A 13,018-nucleotide genomic window follows, 5' to 3' on the forward strand; every position below is an offset into this window, starting at 1 on the left:
TGAGTGATGGACAATGACAAAAGCTGGTCTGGTTTCTGTGTCATTTTTAAGGTAGTCAGCAATCTGGAGGTTCAGAAAGTTTGGTAACCACTCGGACAGAGAAATCATGAGGTTGTTTGAAACTCTACCAGTCTGATAACACCAAAGCACTTTGAGACTGGTGAGTTCCAGCTGGTCCCTCCTGGCTGCTCACAGGAGCTCTAAGGACATTTTCCCCACACAGAGCAGTAAATGCAGCTGGCCCTGATGTCTGCAGCAGCACAGAGCACACAGGACAGCCCCTCTGCGGCTGTCACACTGCCCACAGGCTATCAGGATACCAAATGTCTTCTCTTTCCAGCCCTTCATGGGGCTTACTCTGGCTGCTACACTAAATGTAAATAAACAGGTATTTATATCCCTGGCATAGTGAGCCCATTGGAAGGAATGCTTGACTCCAAACTTGCACTAGAAACTGGATCTGTATATTTAGTGAGTGAGCAAACTGCTGGTGGCTATGAGTACGTACACGGTGTCTGTGCCAGCAAGATGGGAGCATGTCTCCTGTGCAGACAGATCTCTTAATACCTTGATCCACCATTCCTTTGGGCCAGCAAATGGGTGCAATGAGCTTTTCTCATTATAATCAAAGTACAAAAATAGCCAAGTCTGGAATTAAAGAGCTCCTTTCTGATACAATTTCTTTCTATTTGTGATGAGTTTGATTTTTTAAATGAAGACTGAGATTCTCATTAGCAGCAAGTGAGTGAAAACAAAGTCTGTTGGAGGTTGAATGTGTGTGGGACAAACGCAGCAGGTTTTTGCCTCAGGAGTGCAGTGCTGAGCAGCCCATGGATACAGGGCAGGAACTGCCAGCGTTTGTTCAGGCCTCTGCTGGGAGCAGATCTCCAGAAGTGATTTTTCTCCAAGCATGTTTCTCTGGCTACAGGGCAAGCTCTGGGGGTAGGAAGATGTTCATTCTCTGCTTTGCAGAAGTGTAGGAGAGTTGTGGAGCCTCCTGGTGTCGGCAGGAGCGGCAGAAGGAGCATGGTGTGACCTCGGTGAGGGGCTGGGTGCCAGGACAGGCTGAGAGCAGCCCTGACTGCAGCACCACAGCCCATTCATGGAGAGAAACAGCCATGGTCAAGTCAGTCACTACAGGAGCTTCTCAGAGCTGCTTGTGAGCTCTTTGTTAATAACCATTATGATTAATCACCCAGCTGGCACAAGGCAAAGAAAACTCAGTGTACAAGTAACAATAGACTTAGAAACTACTCCTGCCTGCCGAGATGTAGAACACCTCTAGAGCCGAGAAGTACCAGAGGCAAGAAGATATTTTTAGACCCTCTCCTACACCTTTGTGTTTCATTTCTGTTTATTTCCTTTGTTCAATAGACTGGAAAGACTGCAATGGAAGAGAGCCTCGGCACAGGGGACACACGGAGGCCCTGGAACGCCTCCTTCAGCAGGTCCGAGCAGCTCATCAGCACTATAACTGCAGAGGTAAGGATAAAGAGCTGGGTGGTAGGGCACCAGCTGAAGCCTCTGTGGCGCCTGTAATTTTTAGCAGTTTTCTAACTAGGTCATACCTTCTCATTCATCAGGAAAAGAAAGATATTAATATTGGCCCATCTGGAATCACTTTAGCACTATCTCGCTCTTAACCCTTGAAATTAGTTGGATGAAAATGTCTGAAGTCTGCAATGTGCACACACAGAGTCTTTCTCCCTCCATACCCTACACACCTATTGATTAGTTTTTTCCAACAAATGAGTTTCACACAGGATTCCACTAAAATGTTTCAAGGAAGACTTTTTTATTTTTTCATATAAAGAAATATTTTAGACAGTTAACAACTGGTTTGGATCAAAAGGGAGGAATTGGCTGCCTCCAAATGGAAGACACTACGTGGATGGCATGCCAATCCATAATGAAAAATACTTGCACAATACAATGGGAAGATAAGATTGCTACATTTCAAAACAGAATGGATCAAAACTAGGAGAGAGTTCAAATCTCAGCCAATCTTCATTCATGAGAAACAGACTGCGCCTTTAATAGCTCAAGAGCCAAGGCAACATCTTGGCATTCTTTTTAGAGCCTATATAAAAACTCCTGTTCTATACGGTTTGTTGAAAAGTACTATTTATTTTCTTAAAATAAACTTCTAACTGGAATAATGCTTCATTGCAAAGGGACTTACTTTAAATGGAAAAGTTAAACTATCATGATGTTTTCATTTTTCTTCACCTAGTATGACTGATATGTCAAGTTGCATCAATTGATTTAAAATCATAGAAATATTTTGAGCTAAAATCATCTGGCTGAAATGAAAAGATGCAGCCTTTGTTCTTTACATGCATATTTGTAACCAACACACTGATCCACGGTCTGACACAACCCATTGTAACCATAGCAACTTAAAGTATTCATCTATGATGCTTGGAAAGGAGATATTGCAAGGAAATGTTGTTTCTCTAATTAAAATTCATGCAAACATTATCACTTGCAGGTGGTCTTGGTACTGAAAATACAGATGATGTATTCTATCTCTTACATGGCTTTTTGTGCTATTAAAGAAGGGGTCTTTTGTGGTACAGTTTTTCCTTTCTGGAGTTAGTGCCTATCTCAGCTCTTTCAGGCCACCTTTCCAGTCAACAGGGACTAAGTGATGGAACATCTGAAAATATTCTTAGTATAAATTGTTTTACTGACATAGCAGCCCAGAACCGAAGCAGTTATAAACATCATGCAGAAAATACTTCCTTTTGCCATTCTGACACCAGTGCCTGCTCTTATAAAATTCCACTGCTCCTGAAATTAACCCCAGTCTCAAAACTGAGCAAAGATCACTTCGTTGTTGATTTCCTAACACCTTTTCCTTGAATAATAAATTACAATACAGACAATGTGTTTAGCTCAGAACATTTTCTTCTGTGCCTGAAAGGCTGTGGGACCTCACATGGGGCAGTATCACACCAGAGTCAGCTTGAGCAGCACCCTTGCCTCCAACCAAATAGAAATCTCATCATTGCTTGTAATGCTAGCATTACACAGTAGTATATTTTGGATAAATCAGCATAGTATCATCATAGGAGAACCTTTGGAACTTTCCTTAAATATGTGGTGATGTCAATCCATTTTATTTCACTAATTTGGTAAGGAATCAAAACAAAGTTTGCAGGAAAAGTAAGAATTCTATCACTTTGATTCAGAAATTTTATTCTGATATTTATCAACCTCAGTGGAATCTGAGGAGTTTGATCAAGGATCTGAGATAAGCTTCTCAGAAAACCCCAAATAACAGCTTTTACTTCATGTAATACAGAGGCTTGATCTCTATGCTTAATAATGTAAATTACCATGATTGACTGACAGGGTGGAAGTCAGCCTGGCCCTGCTGTTGACACACAGGCTGAGGTCCCAGGCATTTTTCTGTTCTTTGCCATGATTCCCTTTATCACATTCCAGTTAATGCCAACCTTGGGATCTCTGTTTGCCCCATTTGTTGTAGAGCTGTCAGTAAAGAGCTGGACATTGTTGGAGGAAGATCCTTGACTCTGCCTACAGCACTGATGAGCTGTGAGAGCAGAACCAGGCTCTGCAGGAATCAGAGCTCAGTGGGAGCAGAGCTGGGATCCCAGGCACCCCAACTGGCCCACAGTGATTCCTGTGTGGGATGTCCCGCTCGTGCTGCTCGGGCTGGCTCAGAGGGCAGGACAAGTGACAGGAAGGTGGAAAAAACTGAGAGTAATCAATCAAAATGGTCTGAGATTATCTGAACAACGGAGACAAAAGCCTCAGAAGCCAGAGGAGCTGGAGGACAAGGCTGTGTGCTGCTGCTCCTGTGGGATCTGGGAGGGGACATTGCCCACATTCCAGGCAGATCCTTTGCCCAAGTCTGTTCATTCAGACTCTGCCTTTTGCCCTGTGCTCTGCATTGCAGGGGCTGGAGAAAACAAGCTTACAAAAATACCAGGAAGAATACACTGGAATGTACAGTGAGTTTAAGAGCTTTTGGAATTAGATCAGCTGTTGCTTTTGAACCTGCTCTGTGATATGATGAAATCTCCTAGGGAATTACTTAGGAAGCTTTGCTTTCATATGTTTAATCTTCTGGAAAACCCTGATGATTACAAATAACAGTCATCCATTTGTCTTCATAATTCCATGCTACAGACTATCATAACTGAGTTACTACAATTGTATGTCCTGGCAACACTTCAAATATATTTTTAAGTATTTTTTTTTTCTTTTAGATCTTTCTTTCTAAACAATTCAGAGTGGATTAAGTAATTGTATGGTGCTTCATTAAGAAAGGAACCCAACTTTTCAATAGAATTCTTACCAGATTTTTTCCCTCTGAAATTCAGTTGAAATGTATTTTAATAGACAAGTCAGAGATGAAATAAAAATGTTCTCATTTTAATTTGATTCACAAGCAGAGCACATAGTTTTAAATGCATTTGGCAAAGAAAGGGATCTCTGATTCCACAAGGCATTTAAAATGTTTAGATTATGATTCTTTGTGAGAATATAGAAAAGTAGACTTGAGAACCAAGCTATAGACTGAGAAGTTCAGGTTGGGAATTTGAGAAGAGATCCCAGATGCACACAAGCTTGAGGGAATGGTTTTTATTCTTCCAATAAGTTGCTTTTAAGTATGGGTTGTAGTTACGTAAAAACTGCAAAGAAATCTTTATACACCTTCTACATTCAAAGGGAAAGGCTGACAATGTCATAAATACACCTTTTTATTTAATTGCCTATTTCTGACCAGGTTTGAATGCTTCTGATCTAAATCTAATCACTGGAAATTCTCCCGTCTTGGCTGCTATGTGCTCCGTCCCAGGCTTCTATTAAAGGAGCTCACAGCTCTGTTGCTGTATCATTTGTTAATATAAACTTACTGTGTTGCTACTGGTACTTTTCTATGATGGTTACTCTATGTTATTTATTAGTTAATTAAGTAACAGACCAAGTTCCATTTCCTGCAGATCCAAATTATCCCCTAATCTCAGCTCCATGTTTTCTGGCTTCTAGACACACAATACTGTAAAACAAAAGCAAAAAGCAATAGAGGAGAGTTTACCATCTCCATCTAGTTCTACATTAATTCTTTTGCTGTTGGCTTCTGCAAAGCTGTGGACTAAACCCAAACCACTAAATAGACCAATAACATATATTTCACTTGTAATGTGCCCTCTTATTTTAATGCTGCAGTCTCTTGGTGTTTTATACAAAATTTTGTTGCTTTGCCTTCAGTAATTTCCTCCTCCATTCCCTCTGTATAGATGGAGGGAATACAGAAGAAAATCATTAGAATGAAATTTATATTCCGAAATTGATCATAACCTTGGAAGAATGAAACAGTAAGACAGGAGTTTTCATGTAGCATTTGGTTTACATTACTGCAATACACTGAAAAAGGCTCACAGTAAAATAACTCTTATCTGAGGAGATATGGATAGAAATACGAATGAATATTTTTAAGAGGAGAAGAAAACAAAGGAGTAGTCATGAATTTGGATGAGTCTGTTTAAGCTGAAGAGTGCACTGCAGAATATGCCATGGAGAACAAGTTTGCACTGGAAAGACAATGGATTTGATGATCTAATAAGTCTCATACATCTGAACTGTATGATTTCACCCCCAACAGAACCTTGTTCTCTTTGTACTCGCTGTTCCACAGAGCAGTAATTATTGCTAACAATGTGTCTGCTTGCTGGGGCTTTCAATGTGCCAATCGTGGTGCAAATTTATTCAGAATTTAAAATATGCCAAGCACTTCCACAGATGGGGTTGTGGAAACAGCAAATTTAGATGTTCTTCAAATATTCAAAATTAGAACTCACCAGGGAGACACAGACAGGCGCCTCCTATTCTGCACCAGAGGTAAGTGGGAAATACTCTGAGAACACCTAAGCAGGTGATCAGCAGCTTTCAGCATGAGTCATGGTTTTTTTCCCACTGCAGAAGGATGTCCCTCAAAATGTTTCACACTTCTCTCTGGATGGGGGTCCATGCTTTATCCAAATAAACAGTCAGATCCTGGAAAAGTGAGATGTGCTTTCACAGTGATATTTTTTGTTTTGTCTTTCTTTTCATATCACAGCAAATATCTGAAGAATTAACTCCATTTTTCAAAGTATTTCTGCCGTTTCTCTTACAACAACATTAAACAGCACAGACATTGCATAAACCAAAACCAAACCCAAACAGTGTTAAATGCCCATTGCTTTCAAATCCAGATATGAATAACAACTGCCAGTACATTATAAAGTCCTGCATGTCCCTGATTGCCATCTCTTGGTGTCCCCTCCAAACCTGCTACAGGCACACAGCTGTTCACAGCTGTTACACAGAACTCATGGCTTTCAATGCTCATGGGAAAATATTTCCTTGGCTTACAAGGCCATGCATGAGAGAAGGGAAGACATTTTGTCAAAATCATCAAAGTGAAAAAGAATGTAATGTATAAAAATTTAACAATATTTTCTTAGAACATTGGGACAATTTTTTAAAATTCTTCTGTTGGAGAGCTGGCCCAGAGATGCTGGCAGGCACACAACAGGTCTCAGCTTTGACATGAAGTGAACAAAAGAGTTGAACACCTCTTTCTTGGACTCCAGATTACTAGGGAGCAAAGGTAACTGTGGAAGCTCTGAGGAATACATGAGTGGAAGTTGTTGTTATGGAGAAAAAAAATCCAAACAACAGCAGATGCATTTAATGTGATATACAGAAAGATGAGGGTTAACCTGGTCTCCTTAAAGCTTTTCCTTAGGTTACACTGGTGATGCTGGGATGTCAGTGTCAGCCAGTGCACCAATTATTCACTTCTTAGAAGCTTAAGCTATATGTGGTAAGAAATTCAGAAATTACAACAACCAAAAATGTTGACTGATGATTCAAATGCCTGCTTGGGTTTTTGAGACCACTTGTAAAATTCCCATCCTTTCTAAACATTAAGAGTGTGCAGGGCTGGTTCAAGCTTGCCTCAGAGCAAAAGAGCTTTATCTTGTCTGAGTTTGCAGCAAGTAAGGAAATTGTCTGCTGCTGTGTATCACTAAGTTAATGAAAACACCATCAAAGGGTTGCATTTGAGCATCTTTCTAAATGTTGTCTTTTGAAAGGAATGTAATGGGCACTGACTGAAATTTAGTACCGTGGTTCAAGAAACAAAAGTTTTTTATGAGACACTAACTGAAATTTAAAAGCTGGGTTGGGTTTGCTTCTTTTTCCCATTTCAGAAAGTTCTAAATTACAAAACGCTGGTCGCAAGCAATCCGTTTCCAGAAGCCTGAAGCATCTTTTCCATTCATCAAACAAGTTTGTGAAGACTCTGAAAAGGTTTGTCATTCCTTCTCTATTCGAGGCATTCTGAATTTTGGCAGTTGCTGTTCAGTATTAGAGAAAAGCACCTCAGAAATATGTGTGAATATGCCACTACTGATGAGACAGCAATTGGTCAGAATGAATTGATAAAATCACAGATGTGTAAGACTGGTGCAGCTGACAGGAAAAGAATGCTCTAGCTTCTACTGAAATCAACAGAATTTTTTCCTTGTTACTTTTGGAAGTGGATTCAAATTGTTACAGAGTGAAATATTCTGTGCAAACCCAAAGTGCAGCGACTGAGCTGTTTGAAAGCACTGCCTCTGTTGCTGCTCATTAATGAAAGGACAACATTTATTCATTCATAGTATAAAGCACAGAGCTCAGATAACAGTTGAATAGTCCACTGGCAACACACATAGAACTCTGACGTCCCCAGCTGGGTTTGCAGCCCACTGTGACCCAACTCTCAGCCCTGATTATTTGTTTTAGCAAATGGAAGTTGCTTATTCTGGATTATTTCTTCTTTCATTGCCAGGAGTGTTCAATTTGCATTTTCTTCTTTGTATTTTGGTAAGATTTTGATTCTTTCAGAAGAGCTGTCCAGAGTCTTTAAATTCCCTGCAGTAACCACTTAACATATGTAACCAATTGTGAGGGTAAATATTGAAAGGAATTATCTCTATAAACAGGTTTGCAGATATGTTGGCCAAATTACACTCAATTATACCAATGTAAATCCATAACAACCCACCTGATTTCAATTGAGTTACTTCAGATTTTCTCTGAATTAAAGGAAGGCAGAACTAAGCACATTGATGATAAGTTTTAGTAAAATTTCTGATTTCTAAAGGGCATGAGGCCTCCATTGTGTACTGTGTACTTGGGCAAAATTCTCACTGAAACTGATGTCAGTGGCTCGCACAGATTCATAATCTCTTAGATTCATGTAGTCTCACATCATCTAAAGTGATAAACTTCCCAAATATTTTTCAGAATTCAATGACTGAAGATGCATGACCTTGTATTACACAGAAGTTTAGACCAGATGATCCACTTTGTCTCATCAGAACTTAACATCTATGATTCTTTGACTAAATTTGGCATGGATGTGAATCGACATGAAAGGTGTTTGATAGTGTTTCCTTCTCTCTTTAGGGGACTCTACTTATCTGTTATACTTTTTTACAAAGACAATTTGTTAGTAACCAATGAAGATCAAATCCCAATTGTGGAAATCGATGACTCTCACAGTAGTTCAGTTATGCAGGATTTCCTGTGGTTCACAAAGGTAATGGGAGTCTAATTTCATCTATTGCTTCTGCAAATTTGTTGCTAGCAATGCATAGGCCTTAGCTCACCACTCTGAATGTATGAAATAATATCAGTAAAAAGCTGAATGATGAAATGCTTTATCACTCATGTGAAAGGCAACTTTCCCAAACCAGTCACGTGGATTAAATCCTGACTGGGCCACTGACAGTGATACAATTAACTCTTAAGGTATGATCCTAGATGAGTGATTACTATGTGGGTATTTACAGGTTTTATGGACATTTAGAGCAAGAGCCTAAAGAAATAACCAGGGGTTTTAAATTTGGTATTGTGGTTGTGCCATCACTCAGGTTGTCTCACACTACTTTTTTTATACCACAAAGAACAGTAAATCAGTTTTGCACAATAGTCCAAAACCAATTGAAATGGTTTCATGATGTTTACAGAATACCTCCTGTGTAAGTCAGTATCTGTGCCATGTTTAACCAGTCAGCTGATTGCCATCTGCAGAAACACAAAATGTGCAATATCTATTGATTTTTCAAGTCCAAATTGCATTTTAGTATCACTTCTGCTTTTGCAAATGCTGAGAACAAGAACTGGTTGAAGTGGATCTGTTTTTGCAGTTGTCTTGCATGTGGGATGACATCAGGTGGCTGAGGCAGAACATGGCTGTGTCCGTGTCCTCATCCACAGCACTCCAGGCCAGGCAGAAGATGCTTTCAGCTGCAGCACAGCTACAGGTGGGTGCCATGGCATATTTCTGGCTGTTAGCTCAGTGATCTGCAAGGGACAGAGCTGCCAGCTGTCCCTAGGACTGTTCTTTGAAGCAGCATTCTCATCTCCAGTGAAATGAGGCACTGAGCCTCTCCTGCCAGGAAGGAAGGAGTTATATTAGAAGTAAAGAATAGGAATAACAAAGAAAAGAAACAATAGGAAGAAAGAACAGAAAATGAAAAAAAAAATAAAGAAAAAAAAAAAAAAAAGAAGAAGAAGAAACAAACAGATATGAACCAGTAAATAATGATCAGGCAGAGAAGCCTATGAGTTTGCAGATTGGGAATTCAAAGTTATAATCCTGATATTTGCTGCTCAAAAGCTTCTTATAGGCCTATTAATTATTAATTATTAATCTCTTAATGAAGCATTTAAGGTCTGTTCTATTCCAACCTCTGCTACAGATGCAACCTGAGTGTTACTGAACAGGTCACTTAAATCCTTCTGTGTCTCAGTTCACTACTTGTTATGCAAACAGAAATTACACTTTCTCCAGCAGAACATTTGTACCTTTATTGTAAAGCTTTGAAGCTGGGTTAAGTTGGGTTTCACGACAATGTGAAATCTCTAGATGGCAGGCAGACACTTTCATTAAAATAGTTACTTTTGTGGGAAAATACATTTTCAAAAAGCTGTGTGCATGGTTCTTATGGAAAAAGTATATCCAGGCCTCACTTTCTTCTACCTTTTGTTGAAGTCACCAAAACTTCTCAGAAAATCTGTGGTGCACTCCTGGCATTACTGCAGATCCTCATTGCTGGACACTGTGCTGACCACACGTCCCCCCAGGGGCTGTGTCAGCACAATGACCTGGTGTGCAGCAGCTGGGAGAGGCACGCACTGTGGGGCTACTGCTAACAATATACACAGGGGTTCGTTTTACACCTTTTGGTGAGCATGCTGTGCAGGAGAGCAGCCTTCCTGGGCAACACCTGTCTGCACTGATTTCCCCAGCATGCCCCGAAAAGCCAGCCTGCTGCACCTTTATTGGAGGACCACCTGTGTTAAGCAGCAGCTGCTTGTCAGTCCTTTGAGCTGTCACTATAGCAAGTTTTCACTATATCTGCTGAATATTCCCCCAACAAGCTGGGCTTGGCTCAGCTCAGGTGGCACACATTTAGCTCAGCTCCATCTCCCCTGTGCAGATCCCCTGGAACAAAGAACTGCCCAGGGAGATACCCGACAGCCCCAGGGCACCATGGTTTTATTGGCTACCAGAGATGCAAAGTGCAGAGCTTGAAACACAGAGGCACAGCAAATATGCCCATGTGGTGTACTCCCTGCTGAAGTTTTACCAAATTTATTGCCCTAAATGCCTGTTCTGTTTGCTTGGTCCTTAAGGAGCACAGGGATTGTCACCCAGCTGCCAACGGTGTGTGGCCTAGTGGGATCCGCCAGAGGAAGGATCTCAATAAAATTTATATGGTTGAAAACTTTTTATTGAGGCAGTTAATAGACTGATTCTGCAGGAATTTAGGACAGAATGGAAAAGATAGTGATGACACAGCTGCTCAGGGACTGGATCAGTAGACTCAGAGACAACAGGGACTGCAACTTTGCCTGTTGTTACCACCAGACAACTAAAGCAAACAAAGCACAAGTGATGGTGCAACAAGCTAAGCAGACACAAAACTTTTTTAGGGCATGAATCAGTCCCATATTGATATTAGTAGGTCCCCCATTCCCTGTGCTGGAATGTCATTCACAACATAGTGACAATAAAGAACTGTTTGTTTATATCTGGGCACATTCACGTGCTGCAGTGATTAATATGACAATTAGATGGCTAAGGACTACTGCCAGGATCTGCCCCAGCTGGAGACACAGGGATTAGCACAAAATGTACACTCAAGACACCCAGAGCCAGTCAGAAAAGGAGACAAACCCCAAAAGGCAGAACAGTTAAAAAAGGCAGAGGCAATGGGCTATATAGACACCAACAGTCTGCCCTGGAAAGAGATACACAAAGCTGAAAGAGACAACTTACACTGCCCAAACCCAGGCACTCTGCTGACTACTGAGAGTTTATGAACAATTTAACAATGCTAAAGTTGATAAGTATATATTGCCTGCTAAGTGCAGATAATTAATTTCTGTATAATTTATCAGTTTACAGTGTCATTAATTTAATGTACAGTACTTCCCCAAAGATACAATGTGCTTCATTGTGAAGTCAAGTTTTCCTTTTACACTACCCTTTTCCCTATCCAGCTTACTGTAGATCTCTTGAAAAATCACAAAGTAATGAGCATATTTTAAATGTTATGCATTTTTCTTTACAACATCTGGGAATCTCTTCAGTGGCTGGTCACTGGATTGAGTGTGTTTGCACCTATAAGCAGATGCCTTACTATGTGAGGAAAGGGATTTTAACCAAAATATGTATTTTATGTGGAGTCTTTTAAAATTACTTTTCTTTAATCCTCACATATTTTCCCGGAGAGCTTTGCCTTGGTAGTTTTGTGAGTTTCTGCCTGTTTTGTCTAGCACATTCTTGGTATCTGAAGTAAAAGGATTCGTGTCTCTTCAAGTCCTGTACTTCACAAACACACTCCATAGTTTAGCTCCAGAATTATTTACATTCAGCACAAACATGAGTGTCTCTTGCTTTTGTTGCTGAAAATAATCAGAATAATTTTTAAATGGAGAACAGAGAATGGAGATTATAGTTAATGAAGATAGCAAAAAAATATTTAAAGTGTCTGTTATGAGTGATTTGGGAAAAAAGGAAGAATTTGATATGATTTCTGACATTTGGTTGTGGGAAGGTTCAGATAAGCACCCAGCTCTTAAGCAAGTTCAAATCAAAGGAATCACTAGCACACCAACGGGTGATTTCAAAAATCGCATCCTTAATCTTTACATGACTGGGCAAAACTAGGAAGTTTGGCCCAAATAAGTGAATTTCTTTACAGTAAATAGGTGAATGAATTTGCCTTTTACAAAGGCATTGGGTCATAATAGTCTTTCTGAGGTTCTCCATTACACATTGGAGTAAACACTGCTGGACCAAATGCCTCATAGGATCCACAACTCAATCTACAAACACAACCTAAGGGAAAACATTTCCTTTTGTCACTAAATGATATGACTGTAAGGCAAGGGTTTGAGAAACACAATGTGTCTCATACTCAGTGAAGCCAATAGGACTGATGTCAATGAGCACAAAGTTACATTTCAAACTATATTCTCCTGATATGTGATAAATAACTTTCATTTTGTATTTGTTTTCTAGAATTTGCTGGGAACTCACAATTTAGGCAGAGTTTTTTATGAGCCAATCAAGGATCGACATGGCAATGTGCTGATAGTTACTGTAAGAGAAGTGGAGAGTCTGTACTCATTTTTTAATGGCAAATGGATGCAGGTATCCAAACTACAAAGCCAGAGGAAATCCCTTTCAACTCCAGAGGAGCCAACAGCATTAGACATCTTGCTTATAACAATCCAGGTAGTGCTTTGCTTCTCTTACTCTGTGTTATTTGCTTTTGTAAAGCCTGTGCCAGAGCCCTGATTTTTGGAAGCGTCTTGTAGAATTTTAGGCCTTAGTCCAGTGCCCAATAAAATTAATGGCAAGGCTCCCATTGAGAGCAAAGACTTATATTACTTCCAGTGGATCTGGGATCAGATCCTTCATATGCAAACTATC

At 40.1% G+C, this 13,018-nt stretch overlaps 1 protein-coding gene across 1 annotated transcript in view; it reads left to right on the forward strand.

Annotated features, from left to right (window-relative positions):
* ANKFN1 (ankyrin repeat and fibronectin type III domain containing 1) overlaps positions 1-13,018 on the forward strand; it is a 60,014-nt gene that overhangs the window by 31,593 nt on the left and 15,403 nt on the right. The window contains exons 7-11 of the mRNA XM_053994818.1: positions 1,375-1,482; positions 7,233-7,332; positions 8,476-8,608; positions 9,219-9,335; positions 12,605-12,820. Coding sequence (XP_053850793.1) covers positions 1,375-1,482; positions 7,233-7,332; positions 8,476-8,608; positions 9,219-9,335; positions 12,605-12,820 — 674 coding nt within the window. The remainder of the gene's footprint in view (positions 1-1,374; positions 1,483-7,232; positions 7,333-8,475; positions 8,609-9,218; positions 9,336-12,604; positions 12,821-13,018) is intronic.

Source organism: Vidua macroura, chromosome 19, assembly GCF_024509145.1.
Source record: "Vidua macroura isolate BioBank_ID:100142 chromosome 19, ASM2450914v1, whole genome shotgun sequence".
NCBI lineage: Eukaryota > Metazoa > Chordata > Aves > Passeriformes > Viduidae > Vidua > Vidua macroura.